At 56.8% G+C, this 20,676-nt stretch overlaps 1 protein-coding gene across 10 annotated transcripts in view; it reads left to right on the top strand.

The window, feature by feature from the left end:
• The window catches only part of ARMC9 (armadillo repeat containing 9), a 128,663-nt gene that overhangs the window by 78,943 nt on the left and 29,044 nt on the right, over nucleotides 1–20,676 (top strand). For 8 of the 10 annotated variants that reach the window (XM_051848089.3, XM_089329741.1, XM_070070074.2 and 5 more), the window contains 2 exons: nucleotides 3,168–3,258; nucleotides 7,818–7,873. In XM_051848089.3, the coding sequence (XP_051704049.3) occupies nucleotides 3,168–3,258; nucleotides 7,818–7,873 (147 nt within the window). Of the gene's footprint in view, nucleotides 1–3,167; nucleotides 3,259–7,817; nucleotides 7,874–11,922; nucleotides 12,147–20,676 lie in introns of those variants that run through there. The other 2 variants (XM_070070073.2, XM_089329740.1) reach the window with 2 other exon arrangements.

The raw sequence follows: 20,676 nt of genomic DNA, 5'->3' as shown, positions 1-20,676 counted from the left end.
GGCGCTGCCGGCGGCAGCTTACTGCCTGCCGCAGCACTGGGCCCCCAGAAGCGCTTTCGTTGGATGCAGTCTGTTTGTCTTTTTTTTGCTTTAGTTCCTGTGCTTTTGAGGTCGGATTCAGAAAATCCTTGCCCATTCCAGTGTCCCACAGGCCTTCGCCATGTCTTCTAGTGTCAGTACTTCAGGCCTTACATTCAGGTTTTTAACCCATTTGAATTTATTTTTGTATGTAGTGAGAGACGGGGTCTGGTTTCATTCTGCATGTGGACACCCAATTTTCCCAGCACTGTTTATTGAAAAGATTGTCCTTTTTCCAATGCATATCAATAGCACCTTTGTCAAAGGTCAGTTGGTGGGGCCAGTGCTGTGGCAGCTCTCTGCTTATGGCCTGGGAAAGCATGGAAGATGACCCAAGTGCTTGGGCCCCGGCACCCACGTGGGAGACCCAGAGGCTCTGGCTCCTGGCTTTGACCCAGCTCAGCTCCGGCCGTTGTGGCCATTTGGGGACTGAACCAGAGATGGAGAACCTTTCTCTCTGTCTCTTCCTCTCATGGCCTGTAACTCTACCTCTCAAATAAATAAGTGAATTATCTTAAAAAAAAAAATGAGTTGGTTGTAGATGTGTGGATTTACCTTGAGGGTCTCTGTTCTGTTCCATTGGTCTGTGGAGCTGTTTTTACACACATACTAAGCTGTTTTAATTGGTGTAGCTCTGTAATATATTTTAAAGCCAGGTAGCATAGTACCTCCTGCTTCGTTTTTTTGTTCAGGGTCTCTGGTTCTGGGGGCTTTTGTAGCCCATGGGTTTTGGAGAAGGACTACTCAGCCTGCGTCTGTTTGACGAGGTTCAGTCGTAATAGCCGACAGAAGTGCGAGTTCCTTATTCTTTGTTCTTTGAACGCCACTGTGTTCTCATGTCATGCACTGAGCTGGTACTGCCCTTTCCATCCACCTGGGTGTTGTCGGTTGTCCTGAATCATCTGACGCGACAACTGCTGCTCCAGGAAGAGTTACTCTTGCGATTTTATGACTTACTGTAAGGATCTGTAGTTTAGATTAAACATTACCAAATATGTGTGCTTTTAGAAAATAAAATGAATTTCTCACCGGAAGCATCTGCAAACAGTCCTCCTGCTTACAGAGAAGGAGTTTATGGGTCCCCCCCCCCCCAGTAGCAGCTGGGTTAGAAGTACATGAAAGACAGAGTATGAGAGTGAAAAGGTCTTCAGCTGGATGAGCAGAAACTGCCTGTGAGAGTGGCGGCGGCAGAGGGAGGTCGAGGGGAGCGGAGTGCGCGGTTGTGTCGTCCCGCCTGGCAGCCCCAGTGTCGCGGGGCTGACTTGGTGGCGCTGGAGGGCTCGTCACACACCTGTGCCTGATGACGCGCTCCTTCCCCCAGGGTCGGGATGGAGACGCGGGAGGGGACTCAGCTCTCCCAGCAGTGAAGGGCCGAGGCGTCGCTGGTTCAAGGGTCTCCGTGTAGGACAAGGCAGTTGTCTGGCCGGTGCCCCAGGAGCCTGGGCGCTGCTGCCTGTGTGCTCCCTGGTTGCTCCTCCCTGACCCAAGGGTGCCTCTGCAGAGCCCTACCCCCGTCCCGAGCACCCCTGCCTGGCCGCCTCTGCCGGCCGCCCTGCTCTGCCTCCCAGCTAGACACCCGGTTCTCAAAGGCTCTGCCCAAATCCTTCCCGCAAGCCTGGTTTCATTCCCTTGACTACCAGATCTCCCGGGCCACAGACCACTTCCGGATGCATCAAGCACAGTGACCATTCGCTGAGCGAGTGCCATGTGCCTGGCACTGGACTAGGTGCTCGGTGTTTAGGTCTGATTTGCAAATAGCGAGACGCACAGGCCTAGCAGGGACAGGTCAGCGTGTCGTGTCGTGATGCATGCTTCCAAGTGGCCAAAGCCCAGTTGTTTGTTTTTATAACCTCATATCAACTCAAGTAGGCAGGCGCCTTTTTTTTTTACAAGCAGAGTTAGACAGTGAAAGAAAGAGAGAGAGACAGACAGAGAGAAAGGTCTTCCTTCCGTTGGTTCACTCCCCAAGTGGCCACCACGGCCGGCGTGTTGTGGCTGGTGCACCGCGCCGATCCAAAGCCAGGAGCCAGGTGCTTCCTCCTGGCCTCCCATGCGGGTGCAGGGGCCCAAGGACCCGGGCCATCCTCCACTGCCTTCCCGGGCCACAGCAGAGAGCTGGATTGGAAGAGGAGAAACCGGCACAGAACTGGCACCCTGACCAGGACTAGAACCTGAGGTGCCAGTGCCGCAGGCAGAGGATCAGCCCAGTGAGCCGTGGCGCTGGCCTTGTGCCTTTGATAGTTGAAGAAATAGGCTGGGAAAAGTTGTCATTGGAGTAAAGTGACATGGTTAATTCATGGGGGAGCTGGGATTCCGATCCAAATTATAATTATAATCTTGATTTGACCTTTCTCATCCGAAGTCTGCCTTGGGTGCTAAGAACTCCCCACATTTGCAGCTTTGCTTGGTGCTACTGCGCTTCTATTAGAGCTGCCAACTGCAAATGGGCCTTCTCGGAGAGAGGCCTGGGGGACTGTGGAACTGGGTGGGCCAGGACAGGTTTCGGGGACAGCCTGGTCAGCTGTCCACCACCAGATCCAGCTCTCTGCCAGCACCTCCGAACTCTGCTTCCGCCGGCAGGGGCTCCACGTTAGATGCACAGCAAGGGCTTGTCGGCCACAGCCACGCACCCTCACTCACACCTGGCCGGGAAAGGAGAGGCCCGGGAGCCGGAGCCTGTGCCCCCGGCGGTGTCTCACCTCTGGGTTTCCCTGTTGGCCGATATCGCAGCTCATTATAGCCAAAGAGCCAGCGCAGAGTGTAATGACTACAGCCCCTTCGGTGGACTCGCAGGACAGCTATTTAAAGAGAGGCTCCATTCTGTTCATTTCTTTCTTTTTAAACAAATGGCTTCACTTTGCAAAGACTGCTTGGCCCTGAAGTCCAGAGAGCAGTGTACAGACTTAGGGAGGCCCCGGGAAAGACACCATCTCGCAGAACACAGGGTATCGCCGCAGCTTAGGGCACAAGGGTGGGTGCTGACAGATCCTCCCCTCCCCCTAAGAAGAGCTCCTTTGAGGTGAGATGGACAGTCCCCGCCTTGGGAAGCCTTCTCCCTGATTCTTTTTGACCCTCTGTCCTGCTTCCAGGGGATGGAGGACATCTTGCGCTGCTTCATCAAAGAAGGCAACGCCGAAATGATCCGCCAGATCGAGTTCATCATCAAGCAGCTGAACTCCGGTCAGTTCCGCGCGAGCACCTGCGTTCAGAGCGTCCCTGTGCGCCACGGAGACCCCCAGGCCTCCCCAGAGGGCTTGATCGCCGCCATCGCTCACCCGAGAGGGGAGCCAGGTTGACACAGGAGGCGAGCGGCAGTCGTGGGGCACAGGCAGACCTCTTGTGTCTCCTGTGTGCTCTTCCCGATTTGCACGTTAGCAGGAGGACTTTTAACAGAGCGAGGGGCTGGGGGAGGCAAGGGAGGATGGGCCGCCCGCCCTGTGGTGTCTGCCCGCAGGGGTCAGGACCAAGGCTGCTCAGCTGCAGGCTTCTGCAACAGGAAGCTTGGCTGCTTCGGGCTGGTGGTCAGCGACTTCCTTCCTCCCTGAGCTTAGCCCCGTCATCTGATCGGCCACGGGCGAGCAGTCAGCTCTTGTTACTCAAAATGGGACCGGCGAGGGAGGTGCGCTCTCCTACAGGGGCAGCTGTGGGGCGGCTGTCCGGGTCGGAGGGAGGAAGGGAGAGGGAGGTGTATTCAGCGTGATTCTCGCATCCTGGGAGCCATCAGGAGGCCTTTAGGGACGTGAGAAGACCCAGGTGCCCCACAGCAGCCCAGCCTGGTAGTCAGGGCGGAGGTCCAGGGGCTGACAACTTCGTACCACGCCGGAGGTGTACCGTCAGCGAAAACTGGAGCGTAAGGATGGAACCTCCCCAACCATGTCGGTCTTCTGCTTGTGGCCCCTCTTTCCTCCTCCCAGAACGAGGGCAGCCTCGCCACGGCCCTGGGACCAGATAACGGACACAGGAGCCAGAGTTTCTCGCTCCGCGGTAGGAAAGTCATCCTCCCCATCCACCCCAACCGGCAGTGTGGGAGGAGGCACTGCCACCCCCTACCTGTCTGCGTCCTGCCGCTACCATGACAACCTGCATCCCATAATAAGCAGGCAAGGAAGGCCAGGGAAGCCTTGGATGGGGCAGGCTTGGCGGGGACACCCTGGCTCTTTCTGTGGACTCACTTGCCCAAGGCCCCCGGTGCCGCCACTCCTGGGGGCCAAGTTCATTCCTTCTGCCCCTCCACACCCATCCCTGCCACCCGCAGTCCGCATCTCAAGTCCAGCGGCACACTGAGTGAAAGGCCGGATGAACCTCCCGATCTTTACTCACAAGAGCCGCTTGACCAAAGCCCAGCAAAAGAGAAGCGTCAGAAGCCCAGGGCAGCTGTGGTTCGCGGCCTGGGCTATACGGTGCGGCCACCTGTGGAGATTGACAACCCCTCTGGACAGCGCCCCACACCCCACATGGGTGGAACCAGGGCCTCCAAGAGAGGGGAGCTTTTAAAGCCACTTGTTGATACCACCGGGCAGCCAGGGTGGAGCATCCCGGCCTGGGATGCAGAAGTGAGGGCTCCTAGGAGGCAGCTGGAGGGGCAGCCAGGGCTTTGGAATCTGGTTCTGTTAGGCCCGGTGCCCATCTTGGCCTCCCGCTGTGTGGTTTTTACGGAGCAGGTGTAGGCAAGGAGCACAAGTTTGTTTGCTGCAGCAGCTTCATTTCTGGCTCTGAGCCTTGTTCTGGAAGCAAAACTCCAGCTTCCTCCTGTCTGAGGTTGTTCCCGCCCCCCTGCCTGTCTGCTCCCTCCTGCTCAGCTGAGCCCTCGCTCCCAGGCAGGGCTCCTCTGCGCCTTCGGAATCCCATCCAGGTGGGTTTCTGTGGTGCAGCCGGCTGCACTCCCCTGGCCATCGGAGGCAGGCTGCGCGGCCCCCTTTGCCTCGCAACCCAGGAGACATCTCTGTGCTGTATAAACCAGGCCCCTGGGCCCTCGTGCCAAGAAGGAGACACGTAAGGTATGTGTTAGGAAGCTGTCGTGGCAGGACCCCTCCCCCCCCCCACGCGCGCGCGCACACACACACACACACACACACACACTCGGCACAGTGAGGTGTGGGTGAGACAGAGGGTCCTCCGCACCTGCTCCCTCGGCTCAAGCATCTAAGTTATTCTGTGCGTCCAGGGACGATTACCCAGGGGTCTGCTGCTCCGGAGCGAGATTAAGAAGTCGCTGATCATTTGGATGGAGGGCCAGAGGCGCACATGCTCACACACAGCTGAATGCAGAGTGCACCCAGGAGGGGGAGCCCTGGCATGCCTTCCGTCCAGTCTTTAATTTTTAAAAAAAGATTTGTTTATTGAAAGGCTGAGTTACAGGGCCAGCGCCGTGGCTCACTTGGTTAATCCTCTGCCTGTGGCACCGGCATCCCACATGGGTGCCGGTTCTAGTCCCGGCTGCTCCTCTTCCAGTCCAGCTCTCTGCTGTGGCCCGGGAGGGCAGTGGAGGATGGCCCAAGTGCTTGGGCCCTGCACCCCATGGGAGACGAGGAGGAAGCACCTGGCTCCTGGCTTCAGATTGGTGCAGTTCCGGCTGTAGTGGCCATTTGGGGATTGAACCAACGGAAGGAAGACTTCTCTCTCTCTCTCTCTCTCTCTCTCACTCTCTCACTGTCTATAACTCTACCTGTCAAATAAATACAAAAGAAAAAAAAAAAAGAAAAAGAAGGCTGGGTTACAGGGGATGAGAGAGAGATCTCCTTCTGTCGGTTCACCCCAAATGGCTGCAATAGCAGGGGCTGTATCAACCCAAAGCCAGGAACCAGAACATTCCGTCTGGGTCTCCCACGTAGGTGGCAGGGGCCCAAGGTCTCGGGCCATCTGCATTAACCTGCCTTCTGCATTAACCGGGAGCTGAATCAGAAGTGGAGTAACCGGAACTTGAACCGGTGCCCACATGGGATGTTGGCTTCTCAGGCCACAGAGCTGGCCCCCGTGCCGTCTTCCTCCTCACATGGAAGCCGATGGCAGCATGTGGATCGGCACTGCTTTCCCAGTCTCAGACGCCACCACCATCTTTACAGGGCTGACTTTCACGTTTTGGTGAACGTGGATGCCGTGGGCTCTTCCAGTCCTGTTCCTGCAGCGCTGGATTTCCAGTGCAGTTTCAAGGTCTTTGAGTACAAAATTTCAAATGTACTTTAGAACCCTAACCCCGCAGGCGAGGGGCGCGTGCCCTGGGGAGGCCGAAAGGGGCGTTCCAGTCGGCGACGCTGGTCGAGCAGGTGCACAGGCAGCAGCGGGAGCTTTGGCTCTGGCTCCGGCACAGGCCTCACCTCCAGTGCACAGCGAGGGAAGCAGCAGGCCCTGGCTGGTCCCTGGGGAGAGGGCTGGCGCCAGCCCGGGTCCTGTCAGCGTCAGAGGGGCACCCGTGGGGTGTGCACCACGCCGGGGAACAGTGTGGACACAGCCAGCCCACCAAGGGGGTCTTCTGTCCCCAGGGCTGGGTTGTCAGGGGTGGTGGGGTGAGTCTGAGGCAGGAGATGGGAGGTTGTAGGGACAGGAAGGGGGGACCAGGCATGTGGCCGGGTACTCTGTAGCCTCACAAAATGGCCAAGAGTCTAGAGAAAGGATTCCCTGTTTGAGAACGAGAGATTCTAACTGGTGACGGTGGCTGCACCGTCATTGTGAAGGGCTCTTCCTGCCGGGGGAGTGGCGTTTGCTGTTCCGGGGCAGGGCCCAGAAGTTAGCTATTTAAACTTCAGCCAAAATGCGGAATGATGTTAACAGCCTCTTGGCTGCAGAGTTGCGTTCTGGAATGTTCCATGGATGGTATGGAGACAGTGCAAGCCCTGGCGAGGTGGAGGCCTGCCCTCTAGAATGGGCCGTCAAGGTGGGGCGGGGGGAATTCCCTCCTGGAGGTGGTTTGGTGTTTGATGAGACGCAGGCGCAGCTGCAGCCTCTCCGCGCGTGGCCTCTGGTTCCCTCCTTCCCTGCTTCCTGCTTGATCTCCTCCTTTCAGGTCATCCATCCGGCAGCTGCGTGCTGGTTAGGGTGGAGCAGGGACACAGGCGAGGAAGCCAGGGCCTGTCCCCGGGGCTCGGTCAGCACCGCGGGCGAGAGAGGCGCTAGGCGACGCAGTGAGCACCCACGAGTGGGGAGCCCGTCGGGCTGAGTGTGCCAGCGAGGGAGGGAGGGCCGCTCAGCGGGGACTGGGGAGGCTTCATGGAGGAGGAGGCCACCGCTGTGTGCCTGGCCCCCTGCACCGCGCAGTCCTCCCAGCAGCCCTGGGGAGAGGTAGTGTGAGCCCCACTGGGCTCCGTGTGAACCCTCAAGTCCCAGCGAGAGCCACAGCCTTCAGGAAGCTTTCCTGCCGCGACACAGGGCGGTCCCGGGCCTCCGCTCTGCGCCGCCGAGTGGCAGGTGGCCGTAAGGAGCCCGCGCACTACACCTGTGGCGTGTTAGCCAGCGGGGTGCCGCTTGCTTTCCATCTCCTGCCGTCCCTGGGCCACTCTGCTGGTCCCGTGCTGCGCCAAGTGTGTTCAGATAAAATGGAGACAGAGCTGCTTAGGAGGAGGCCCAGCTGTGGCTGAAATGCTGCGATTAGGAGCGGGTAGGAGAGGGCGGGCCCCCACGTGACCTCCCTCGCCGTGGTGCCCCCACCCCACCGTGACCTCCCTCCCACCGTGACGCTTCCCCGTCTGCCCGTGGCCGTGCACTGCTGTGTCGGAAGCGGGTCACTGACTTTGTTTTCTTTACAGAAGAGCTGCTGGATGGCGTGCTTGAGTCGGACGACGATGAAGAAGAGGAAGAAGAAGTAAGTCTTGGCTCTTGGCTCGGCACCTCCTAGAAGTCTCCTGCCAGACAGTCCTGAGGCTCTTTCCTGCCCCAAGTTGGTTGGGAAGGGGTTTTGAGTTCCTGCTGCGTTTTTGGGCCCGGTTCTGGGGGCGGCCGACGCTCCGCTGGGCGGGGGTCCTGCGCCTCCCTCCGTGTGCACGCTGGCCCTCGCTCTCCCTGTGGGCAGCCGGGCTCCGAGAGGGAAGCCACTCAGAAGTCCCAGAACGTGGCCTGTGCCGCGTCCCGCGCGGAGCCCGTGGACGGGGCAGCCCAGCGCGCGGCACTTGCTGCGCCTTGTGATGGAAGGGGGAGGCAGGGCGCAGGGTTGGGGGGGGAGCGTTAATGGACGCGCACGCTAGCAGAGATGGCTGCTCCGAGGTCGTCGTCTTTGCACGAGGACGAGCCCAGACGGGAGACAGACGGCAGCGGCAGGTGTACCAGGCCAGTTTAGTGAAGAGAAGTAAAGAAGACAGTGCACCTGCCAGGCCATCGGCCAGGCGCAGTCTCCACTCAGCCCGGAGTTGTCAGGGATGGGGGGGGGGGGCTGTTTCTTCCCCCTCCTCCCTCTTCTGAGAATTCCTGGGTGGAGGTTTTCTGGATGCAGCCTTCAGAAAATGCGGCGTTATCAGACCTAACAGCCCCCTCCACCGCAGGGAGAGGGCTGGGGCCGGGGACCAGGGTCTCTGCACGAGAGCCGGGACTTCAGGGAGCAGCCGCTCTGCCTTCGGCCTCCTCTCGTGCCGTTGCACACAGCTGTGTTTTCCCTATAAATTCCCATTTCCTCGTCCCCTGTCATGCACAGGCCGACATCCACCCGCGGCCCACACCTTAGACTGCATGTGCGGCTGCTTGTAGGGAAGTTGAGCATGGCAGTTTCCACCACGAGCGGCCCCTCCTGGGAGGGAAATGTGGCGATGTGGGCTGCTGGGCTGGGGCCGCCCAGACCGCGGGCTGCATCGCTCTGCTCCTTCCCTCCGCCGTGAGAGCCCCGTTCACCTGTGCTGGCTGTGAAGGGCCAGGCGTGGGCCACAGCTCCCTCACCGGCTGGACCGCACGGCCTTCCTCGAGAACAGTCGCTGGTCTTCCTGGCTCCCCCGGCTCCCCCTGCCGCGGGCTCGGGGGCAGGAGGACAGGCTCATGCGGGTGGGTGTCCAGTGATGGCCTCAGCTGGGGACAGAGTTGTCCCAGAGCCCCCACGGAGAGGACACGCTGGGAGGTGCCCTGTGACTGCCTCCTTGCCTGCCATTCTCCTCCCGAGCTGTAGGTGGCAGCAGCGGGCGCTCCTCCTGCCTTGCCGTGTGGCATGGAACTTGACCTGCAGGCCTGGGTGCCTTAGGAGCAGAGGGCATGCCGCGGGGCTGTGCTCAGCCCTGCGCTGCCCACACGGGCCACCATCCACGGCGCCTAGCTGGGTGGATGCCGCAGGGTTCCCAGAGAGCCATCTGTGCACATAAACTTGAATTTCATACAGTTGTCCTGTCACCAGGTTTTCTTTTTCCCCAAATATTTAGGCATTAAAAAATCCTTCTGAAGCTGCAGCACACAGAAGCAGGTGGCTGGGCCCCCGGGGTCCTCAGGCTGTCTGCAACAGGACAGCGGCTTTGTGCCCGGCCTCCCACGCTCCCCGAATTCCGCAGGCGCTATCGATGTCATCACTGACCCCAGTAACTTTCTCCTACCGCGTGCTCTGGGCCGGTTTCTGCCTCTTCAGTAGCTTTGGTTTTAGCTCCTTTTTTGCTACTCATCCCTTTGATTTGGATCCCGAGGGAACTTTGATTGGACGCAGGTGTTCTGGTTAATAAGCTTCCAGCTTCCAGAAAGCTCCCTCTGGACGTGACTGTGGTCTGTTAGAAGCAGACATGCTGAGGTCTCCCATTGCTTTTCTGGGCTTTTTACTACTGTGTGCAGATTTTTATTTTAAGAGCTTGATGTTTGAAAATGTTTGAAAAGACCCCGGAGAGAAGGCGAGTGGGAAATTATCAGGAAAGGGTCTGTCACCTTGGGCGAAAAATGACTGTGGTGAGCTCAGGGGAGCAGGTGGTGGGCACACCCTCCCCCGTGGTCCTCACAGGGCCCTGCAGAGCACCCGGGAGGCCACGCTGGTTATGTCCGTGTTTTTCTCAGCTTTCATTCACCAGGAGCAGACGTGACTTTTATCATTGTCTTTTTTTAAAATCAATTTATTTATTTGAAAGGCAGAGTTAGAGGGAGAAGCAGAGAGAGAGAGAGAGGTGTTTCATCCACTGGTTCACTCCCCAAGTGGTCGCAAAGGCTACAGCTCGTCTGGTCCAAAGCCAGGAGCTGCTTCCAGGTCTCCCACGTGGGTGCAGGGGCCCAAGGACTTGGACCATCTTCCACTGCTTTTCCAGGCACATTACCAGGGAGCTGGACCGGAAGTGGAACAACCAGGGCTTGAACCAGTGCCCAAATGGGATGCTGGCACTGCAGGTGGCAGCTTTACCCACTACACCACAGTGCTGGCCCCATCATTATCTTTTTTTTAATTTTTTTTTAATTTTTATTTTTTTAACAGGCAGAGTTAGTGAGAGAGAGAGACAGAGAGAAAGGTCTTCCTTCTGTTGGTTCACCCCCAAAATGGCAGCTACGGCCGGCGCGCTGCGCCGATCAGGAGCCAGGTGCTTCCTCCTTGTCTCCCAAGCAGGTGCAGGGCCCAAGCACTTGGGCCATCCTCCACTGCCTTCCCGGGCCACAGCAGAGAGCTGGACTGGAAGAGGAGCAACCGGGACTAGAACCCGGGGTGCTGGCGCCTCAGGCAGAGCATTAGTCTAGTGAGCTGTGGCGCCGGCCCCTATCATCATCTTTTAAAATAGGAGAGGAAGGGCCCGGCGTTGTGGCATAGCAGGCAAAGCCACCGCTTGTGAGGCTGGCGTGGCCTCTGCTGCACCCACATGGGAGGCCCAGTAGAGGCTCGGGGGTCTTGGCTTCAGATTAGCACAGCTCCAGTTGCAGCCATTTGGGGAGTGGGTGGAAGACTCCCTCCCTCCCTCCCTCCCTCTCTCAACTCTGCCTTTCAAATAAATAAATAAATATTTTTAATTAAATGAAATTGGAGGGGAAGTGAAAGCGGCAGACACTGAAGCCAGAGGAAGGTTTCCCAGGCGCGCGGTGTCACCCCAAGGCGCCCACGCTGAGGGAGGCAGCAGAGTGACCGCCAGGCCCAGAGTCCTCCTTCGTCTTGCTTAGCAGTGCAAAAATGTGAACTTAATAGTTCAACCCCAAACAGGGGTTTTCAGGTATCTGCTGAGTGACCGCAGGGGGAGTGGCCCTGTGGGGTGGGGCCTGCGGCCAGGGTAAAGGAGCCAGCTCTGCCTCCCGCTGAGCCAGAATCCCGGCTTCGGCTCCGGCTTCCGGGCCTGCTCCCTGGAAACTCTCCCGCGACTCGGGATGCAAGGTCTTGTTTTCTCATTTGTGCTGACTCCATCCAGTGGGTTCCAGCCGAGCTTCGAGTGTGCGTACACGTGTTTGTGTGCTGAGGGAGAGCAGTTTTACAGGGGGAGCCAGAGGTATGTCCGGAGAATTTAACCAGAAACGCAGCAAGGAAATTGTAACGTGAAATGAGCAGCGTTTGAGAGAAAGCAAACAAATAAACACGCGGGTGTTACAGGTGCGCTTGTGTGTCCAGGGAGCGGAAAGGTGTGGAAGGTTACGCCCTTTTTTGTTAACAGCAGGACCTGTGAGGGGGCGTCGGAATGAGGAAGTGTGGGTGAGCAGTGGTGGGAGCCTGCTCACGCTGGGCTGGAGGTCCCCCAGCACGAGGGCGGGCAGCACGGGCGCTGGATGGAGCGGCCGGAGGCCAGTGGCTGCACATCTCTGTGCACTGACGGGGCAAGAGCCAGGCTGGAGGTGGGAAGTGAGAGATGCGCCCGTCTCTGCCCGGGCAGCCGTGCAGGACAGGGCAGCTCCGTTGTGACTGTAGGCTTTGAGATGGGAGAGACCCAAGCCTTCCTTAAGTGGCGCTGGGGAAGGGGGGAGGTGCCGTGGCACAACCTGTAATGTTGCCGCCTGCAGTGCCAGCATCCCGTGTGGGCACTGGTTCAAGTCCCGCTGCTCCACTTCCGATCCAGCTCCCTGCTGATGTGCCTGGGAAGACAGTGGAGGAAGGCCCAGCCCCTGCATCCACAGGAGAGACTCTGAAGAAGCTCCTGGCTCCTGGCTTCATCCTGGCCCAGCCGTTGTGGCCATTTGGGGAGTGAACCAGTGGATGGAAGATCTCTTTCTCCCCCCTTCCCCCGCCACGCTCTGACTTTCAATAAATAAATACATCTTTAGAAGAAATAAGTAACGGTGCTGGGAAGGCTCAAGCTGAGGGGGCTGGGGGACAGCCAGGGGCGGAGGAGGCGTTGGCATCTGCAGGACAGGTGCCTGCGTCATTTCCTGACCCCGGACCCAAGCACACCTCCAGAGAAACGAACCTGTCCTTAGACGAGCGTGGCCAGTACACGGGAGGGTGTGCTAGCAGCTGCCCCGCGTGTGCCAGGGCCCCTGGCACTTTGAAGAACTGTGTTCTTGTGTGCAGGTTCTTTTTCTATTAAGCATCTGAGGGTACTTGAGAAAGTTTGTGGAGAATGGATTTAAGGATGTTTGTTTTAGTGCAGAAAATCTTTGAAATCTGCGTACAAGGCATCTTCAAAAAGTTTGTAGAAAATGGTATAAAAGCCTGTGCATAGTGATGTCCCATCTTTTAGTTCTGATTTTGGTAATTCGAGTCTTTTTTTAATATTTATTTATTTATTTATTTGAAAGGCAGAGTTAGAGAGGAGAGGCAGACAGAGAGAGGTCTTTCACCTGCTGGTTCACTCCCCAGATGGCCATAACAACGAGAGCTATGCTGAGCTGAAGGCAAGAGTCAGGAGCTTCTTCCGGGTCTCCCACACGGGTGCAGGGGCCCAAGCACTGGGGCCATCTTCTTCTGCTTTCCCAGGCCACAGCAGAGAGCTGGATCAGAAGTGGAGCAGCCGGGACTCGAACCAGTACCCATACGGGATGCTGGACTGCAGGCAGCGGCTTTACCTGCTACGCCACAGCGCTGGCCACTTGAGTCTTCTTTTTCTTGCCAATCTAGCTAAAGGTTTATCACTTTTGTTAGTATTTTCAAAGAACCAGTTTTTTTTTCTTTATTTTTTTTTTAATTTTTTGACAGGCAGAGTGGACAGTGAGAGAGAGAGAGACAGAGAGAAAGGTCTTCCTTTTGCCGTTGGTTCACCTTCCAATGGCCGCCGCGGCCGGCACGCTGCGGCCGGCGCACCGCACTGATCCGATGGCAGGAGCCAGGAGCCAGGTGCTTTTCCTGGTCTCCCATGGGGTGCAGGGCCCAAGCACCTGGGCCATCCTCCACTGCACTCCCGGGCCACAGCAGAGGGCTGGCCTGGAAGAGGGGCAACCGGGACAGAATCCGGCGCCCCAACCGGGACTAGAACCCGGTGTGCTGGCGCCGCTAGGCGGAGGATTAGCCTAGTGAGCCGCGGCACCAGCAGAACCAGTTTTTTTACTACTTTGGTTTTTCGTCTGTTGCTTTTCTGTTCTCTATTTCATTTGTCTATTCTGATCTGTCCTCCTGTTTGCTTTAGATTTAATGTTCCTCTTTTTCTGGTTCCTTGAGATATGTTAGGTTATTGATTTAGAATCTTCTTCATAAAGAAAAGAGTTATTTATTTATTTGAAAGGCAAAGTGAGAGAGAGAGAGGGAGGGAGAGAGAGAGAGACTCCATTCACTGATTGACTCCCCAAATGTGTGCAACAGCTGGGGCTGGGCCAGGCCAAAGCCCAGAGCCTAGACCTCCATCCGTGTCTCCCACGTGCACGGCAGGGACGCATGCACCCAGGCCGTCCTCCTCTGCCGCCCGGGATGCAGCAACAGGAAGCTGGACTGGAAGCAGAGCAGGCAGAGCTTGAGTTGTGCCTGCAGTCTGGGATGTGGGCGTCCCCAGCAGCGGAGTAACCCACTGTGCCGTTATGCCCACCGCCGCCTTCTTTTTTAATTCAGGCATTTGTAGTTGCTTCTTCTGCATCCCATAATGTGCCTTTTCATTTGTCTCAAAGTGTTTCCTAAGTTTTGTGTGTGTGATTTCCCTTTTAAAAATTTTTTTGAAATTTATTTTCATTCTATTTGAAAGGCGCAGAGTGTTCTCCCATCCACCAGTTATTCCCCAAATGCTTGTAACAGCTCAGGTCGGGCCAGGCGGGAGCCAGGAGCCTGGAACTCCATCCAGGTCCCCGTGTGGGTGGCGGGGACTCAAGGCCTCACCTCCTGTCTCCCAGGGTGCACGTTCACAAGAAGCTGGATTGGAAGCTGCGGAGCCAGGACTTGAACCAGGCGCTGGGATTTGGGCGGCAGCGCGCCGCCCACCCCCAGGTGCTGTCAGACGCCTGCCCCCCTGTGACTTCTCTGATCTGTTAGCTGAGGACACATCTTTGGCGAAGTCCCGAAGTCCCCGGGGAGAAGACTTGATGCTGAGCAAGCTGCCTGTCCTCAAGCCCCGGGGAGGGTTGCGGGAGGTGACCGGCCCGGGGCAGCCCCGACAGACGGCTCCGCTCCCGGAGCTTCCGGGGCGCGCGGACCCTGTCCAGGGCAGGCGCGACTGCGTGCGCCCCCGCTCTTACCCCGAGGGGCCCTTTTCCTCGCGCAGCCCCTCGGATGGTTGCGACCTCGGTTCATTTCCAGAGCAGCTTGAAACGGAAATTTCAAAATCAGCCGAGAGGGCGGATTTTGCCGGTTCTCACCGAGGAGGAGCGGATGCGCCCCGCCCCTGGGCAGCCTGCCCTTTGCCCTCTCACGCGGACGCGCTTTGCTGTGACTGCGGATTGGTTTTTGGAGAGTCCGGCTCCCGAAGCTCCGCAGTTCTTGGGAGCGTGGCGCGTGTCGTTGTGCAACCTCGGAAACAGTCGTGTTAGCTAGCGCTGGCACCGGCCTCGCCCGGAGGCCTGGCTGGCGGGAAGCTGGCGAGCCCACGATGCCAGGCACACGTAGCCTTCAGGGTTTTCACTTTCTCTGGAAAGTTCAAGCCCACGGCTAACAGATACTGTCAGTTGTCTTCCTTGCGGAGCAGGCCTGCCTCTGACGTCGAGATGTCTGCTGCCATATTCCCGACTCTGAATAACCGTAGTTTGTCAGTTGCTCTTTGATTTACAAAAATATATATTTATTTGAAAGGCAGACTCTCAGAGAGACAGGGAGACAGACAGAGGTCTTCCATCCACTGGGTCACTCCCCAAATGACTGCAACAGCTGGGGCTGGGTGGGCCAGGCCGAAGCTAGGAACCTAGAACTGCATCCAGGTCCCTCATGTGGGTGCAGGGGCCCAAACATTTCATCCATCTTCTGCTGCTTTCCCAGGCCATTAGCAGGGAGCTAGATTGGAAGTGGAGCAGTGGAACAATCCTGCCTTGAAAAGAGTGCTGGGGGTGGGTGTCGTGGTGCAGTGCATAGAACCTCTGCTTGGGACCCCCACGTCCGTGTCAGAGTGCCTGTGGTCCAGCCCCACCCCTGCGTCTGATCCAGCTTCCTGCTAACGTGCACCCTGCTAGGCAACAGGTGATGCCACCCATGTGGCAGACCAGGTGGAGTTCTGGACTTCTGACCAGCCTGGCCTAGTCCTGGCTGCTGTGACCATCTGGGAAGGGAACCAGTGCATGGAAGATCTATCTTCCTTTATTTCTCTTAATTACTCTGCCTTTCAAATCAATAAACTTCGGGGGGGGGGGGGTAATAGAAAAGGAGGATCACGCATGGGAGACCAGGAGGAAGCACCTGGCTCCTGGCTTCTGATCGGCACAGCATGCCGGCAGTAGCGGCCATTTGGGGAGTGAACCAACGGAAGGAAGACCTTTCTCTCTCTCTGTCTCTCTCACACTGTCTAACTCTGCCTGTCAAAAAAAAAGAAAAGAAAAAGAAAAGGAGGGTCGGCACTGTGGCACAGCAGGTTAAGCCACCGTCTGCAATGCTGAAATCCCCTGTCAGTACTGGTTCGAGTCCCAGCTGTTCCACTTCCAATTCAGCTCCCTGCTAATGTGCCTGGGAAAACAGTGCAGGGTGGCCCATGTCCTTGGCCCCTGCTACCCACATGGGAGACCTGGTTCCTGGCTTTGGCCTGGCCCAGCCTAGCCATTGAAGCCATTTGGGGAGTGAACCAGAGGATGGAAGATCTCTTTGTGTGTCTCTCCCTCTCTGCCTTTCAAATAAATAAAATAATAAATCTTTAAAAATAGAGAAGGGTGCCTGGTTCAGATTGCAGCTTAAATAATTTGCTCGATATGAGCCCTGTGCTTTCCTGTGGCAGGAGTGCTTTATCTGTGTGTCTCATCTGTTACACAGAATATTTGTTTAAGAATGAGCCACAACTATGGAGGTTTAAAAAGAAGTTATTCTTGTTGCTTCCACAAAGACATGCTGAGATGACCCTCCACCCGCCCGCCTACCCTGTGCCCCTCGTCCGTCCGCCCACCTGCCCACGTGTCCTTTCTGTCTCCGATTTAGCAGGGAGGCGTGCACTGATCCCCACCAGCGTTGGTGACGGCCCGGGCGGGGGTTGGGGCCACAGCGGCTTCACCGCCCGTGCTCCTGTGCCCTCTGTGCAAATGTCAGTCGGCGCAGTTGTTCCAGGATAAACCGTGACGGTCAATAAAGGTCCCCAGCGCCGTAAATACTCCACTTGTGCTTTGTTGCCGAGTGTTTACACAAAGGATCATCGGTGATTAGTTACTGTTGGTCCTGGGTGGATGCGGACGGACGGCAAGCCCGGGCCGAGTCGCGCAGACGAGATGTTCGTGACTGAGGCTTAACCTTTAATTCAGCGGCCTATTGTTGCCTGGCAAAGTGGCGCTACCGTGGCTTCTTCTCACTTTCGTGCGCCTGGCATTCGGCAGCGGCAGCTGCACCAGGCCACTGTGCACGTTTCTCTGGTGGGGGCAGCGTGGTGACGTCCCCAGCAGGGCTCCTCGGGGATGAGGGGGAAGGGACAGGGGCAGGCTCCGCTTTATTGACAGAAGATAGCGCAGAGAATTCCCGTGCGCCCATTAGGCAGCTTCAGTGGCTTGGCAAGTTCTGTTTTGAAAAGTTAGGTAGGGACCGGCTCTGCCCGTGTCCCTGCGGCGCTGGCGTCCCATGTGGGCACCAGTTCGAGTCCCAGCTGCTCCACTTCCAATCCAGCTCCCTGCTAACGGCCTAGGAAAGTGGTGGAAGTCGGCCCAAGTGCTTGGGCCCCTGCACCCACGTGGGAGACCCGGATGAAGCTCGAGCCCCTGGCTTCAGCCTGGCCCAGCCCTGGGCGTTACAGCCATTTGAGGATTGAACCGGTGGATGGAAGTCCTCTGTCCGTCCCTCTTTCTCTAACTCTGCCTCTCAAATAAATAAATCTTAAAGAAAAGAAAAAAAAATTACAACAAACAGATTTACAGATTTACAGTGTTTGACTTTTAAAGAGCTGGTCGCGTCTTGTTTCATTGCTCAGGTCCTTTTTCATTAAACTGTGAATCATTGAGCTCCAGAATTGCACTCAAGTTTAACGGCCATTATGCTATTCAAATATGTTCTGTTACATAAGTTCCAATAGGGTAAATTATTGACGTCTATAAAGCTAAGGAAAAGTGCCTTTTGTCTGATTTTCCTTTTTTATTTGCAGTTTTCCCAAGCTTTGTGGCACAGATTCTTCCTTCCTGTCCTCCTCCCCTCCCCGTGACGAGCTGGGATTTGGGAAGAGGTTGCGTTAAACGTGTAGGCAGCTGGGAGCGGAGTGGGTGTTCCGTGAGCACAGTGTCTCTGTCGCTTCGAAGTCGTCTTACACCGTGCCTCGGCTGATTTAAGTACCCCAGACATGTGACGCGAGGCCCTGCCGTGTGCCTATTCTAGCCAAAGTCATTTGGAGGATGATTAATTCAAATGTGAGTCATTAGCAGAAACTGCTTGGTAGAGGACTGAGCAGTGTAATGGCCAAACTAATACTTTCTTCGGAGTTCCAGACAGGAAACAGACGAGGCTGTTGGTTGTTTTAGGTTGATAATGGGCGTGCGGCGAAACGGCAGAGCAGAGCCAACACAGTGAGATCAGAACTGGGTAGACAGGAGGCTGGAAAGTTTTAGCAGTCTGGAGGGCTAGCAGCTCCGTCCAGGGGAGGCCTGCGTAGGAGGGGACGAGCAGTGGGGACTGCATAGCAGTCCGGTCAGTACCTTGCACGTGAGGGTGGAGAACCCGAGCAAGGAGGCAGTGCGGAGTGACCGAGAGGGGTGGGCGTGTGGCCCAGCTGTCACGATGCCGGTTAGGGTGCCTCATCGCACGGGGCCTGGGCTCAAGTCCTGGCTCCACTCCTGATTGCAGCTTCCTTCTGATGCAGACCCGAGGGAGGCAGCTGCTCACCCGCATGGGAGACCAGCTCCGAGCTTCAGCCGGGCCCAGCCCCAGCCATCTGTGGCCATCTGGGGAGTGAACCAGTAAATGGAAGATCTCCCCCGCCCCCACCGTGGGTATGTGTCTTTGCCTCTCAAATTAATTTTTTTTTAATTTAAGAACAATGAAGGACCATTGTTGTGGCCTAGCAGGTAAAGCCACTACCCGCAGTGCTGGCATCCCATATGGACGCTGGCTCACATCCTGGCTGTTCTATTCCGACCCAACTCCCTGCTAATGCACCTGGGAAAGCAGTGGAGGATGACCCAAGGGCTTGGGCCCCTGCACCCACTTGGGAGACCTAGAAGAAGCTCCTGGCCTCTGATGGGCCCAGCTCCAACTATTGCAGCCATGTAAGAAGTGAACCAGTGTACAGAAGATCTCTCTGTCTCTCTTTCTGTTTTTCTCTGTGTAACTCTACCTTTCAAATAAATAAATCTTTAAAACAAATAAGAAGAACAGTGATGAGGGGAGCAGGCATTGTGGCATAGCCGGTAAGTTGCCGCTTGGGTGAGATGCCCACCCCAATATCAGAATGTCTGGCTCCAGTCCCAGCTACGCCCTTTCTGCTCGTTTCCTACTGATGTGCCGGGAAGCAGCCGATGATGGCTCAAGTACTTGAGCCCCTGCCACCCTGCAGGAGACCTGGGTAGAGCTCCTGGCTCCTGGCTTTGGCCTGGCCCAGCCCTGACTGTCGCAGGCATTTGGGGAGTGGACCAGCATTCATTCATCCTCTCTCTCTCTCTCTCTCTCTCGTTCTCGCTCTCTCGCTCTCTCCAGGTGCCCACACAGAGTCTTGAAACCCAGAGGTAGTGACAATGAAGCTTAAGGCAGAGCAGGAGCGTTCAGTCTTAGAGTTCAGGTTTCCTTCTAGACCAGAGCTTGCATGGAGCTCAGGGGCACCTGGCCCGGGGCCGCGGCCCTCTGGGCACCATACAAACCACAGGTGTCCTTGGCCTGCTTCCCGCCCCGCTGGTGTTCTCGCCCCACCTTGCCCTTGCCCGGAGTGGGCCTGCCCTAAGGCTTGTTCCTGTAGGCCTGGTGCATGGCTCTTTGCTCCGTCCACGTTCGCGATGCCCCTCCCCTAGCTCAGCTTGGCACAGGACTTGGAGGCACAAGGGCTGGGCTGGCAGTGAGGATTATGTCCTGTGGTCAGCTCAGCAGCACTCAGGAAACTGCCTGCTCACCTCGGCACCTCCCTCTCTTTTGTCTTCTCGTTCTCCCCAACCCCCCTCCCTTGGGCCCTGCTGACCTGGGCAGGGAGTCTCCTGCGGAACTGGAGTTGGCCAGGTACAGGAAGAGCGTGGGGCAGCCGCAGTAAGCTCAGAGCCAGTGACCATCACGTGTGGTTGACCCAGACAGCCTGACGTGTTTTACCTTTTTTCTTTTAAGAGTTATTCACTCATTTATTTAAAAGGCAGGATGAGAGCCCTTCCATCTCATGGTTCATTTTCCAAATTGCTGCAACAGCCAGGACTGGGCCAGACCAAAGCCAGGACCATGAGCTCCACCCAGGTCTCGCACGTGGGTGACAAGAGCCCAGGAGTTGGGCATCCTCCACTGCCTCCCCAGGTGCGTTAGCAGGGAGCTGGATCAGAAGTGGAGCAGGCAGGACCCCCAGCACTCTGACCCGGGACGCCGGTGTCGCGAGTGGCAGCTTAACTTGCTGCTCCACGAAGCCTGCCCCTAGACTTTTTTAAGATTTATTTACTTTATTTGAAAGGCAGAGTTACAGAGAGAGATTACGGGTGCCAGTTTGATTTCCAGCTGCTCCCCTTCTGATCAAGATCCCTGCTATTGTGCCTGGGAAAGCAGTAGAAGATGGCCCACATGCCTGGGTCCCTGCACCCACATGGGAGACTGGAAGAAACTCCTTTCTCCTAGCTTTGGAATGACCCCGCTCCAGCCAGTATGGCCATCTGGGGGTGAACCAGTAAATGGAAGATCTCTGTCTCTTCCTCTCTCTCTCTGTCTCTATCTCTCTCTGTAACTCTGCCTTTCAAGTAAATTAATTTTTAAAAACCACATTTTAAATAAATAAATCATCAAGGTAAAAAGCCTTCTTTTGTTAAAGGAATTCTTCCATTAATTTTCCAAATAGACCTGAACACGAGGCTCTCTTCAGATGCTCTTCACCAACACGTGGCCCTGGGCGCAAACATGAGCGTCCAAAGAGCGGCCAGGCGGAGGCAGGGGAAGTGAGCCTGTGGCTTCTGTGTCATCCCGTGGGTCGTAGCCAAAGCACCTGGCAGTGTGCTCAGGGCGTTTGCAGCCCAGAGTGACTGCTGGCCTTCCGCGGCCACCGTGTACACACACACCTCCGCCCCCGCAGCAGCAGCCAAGCGCCCCGGACACGGATGCGTCTGCGTCCGGCATCCCAGCCC

Source organism: Oryctolagus cuniculus, chromosome 3 (assembly GCF_051225735.1).
Source record: "Oryctolagus cuniculus isolate XC-2025 breed Fujian yellow rabbit chromosome 3, ASM5122573v1, whole genome shotgun sequence".
NCBI lineage: Eukaryota > Metazoa > Chordata > Mammalia > Lagomorpha > Leporidae > Oryctolagus > Oryctolagus cuniculus.
This window is presented reverse-complemented; position numbering and strand designations above follow the sequence as displayed.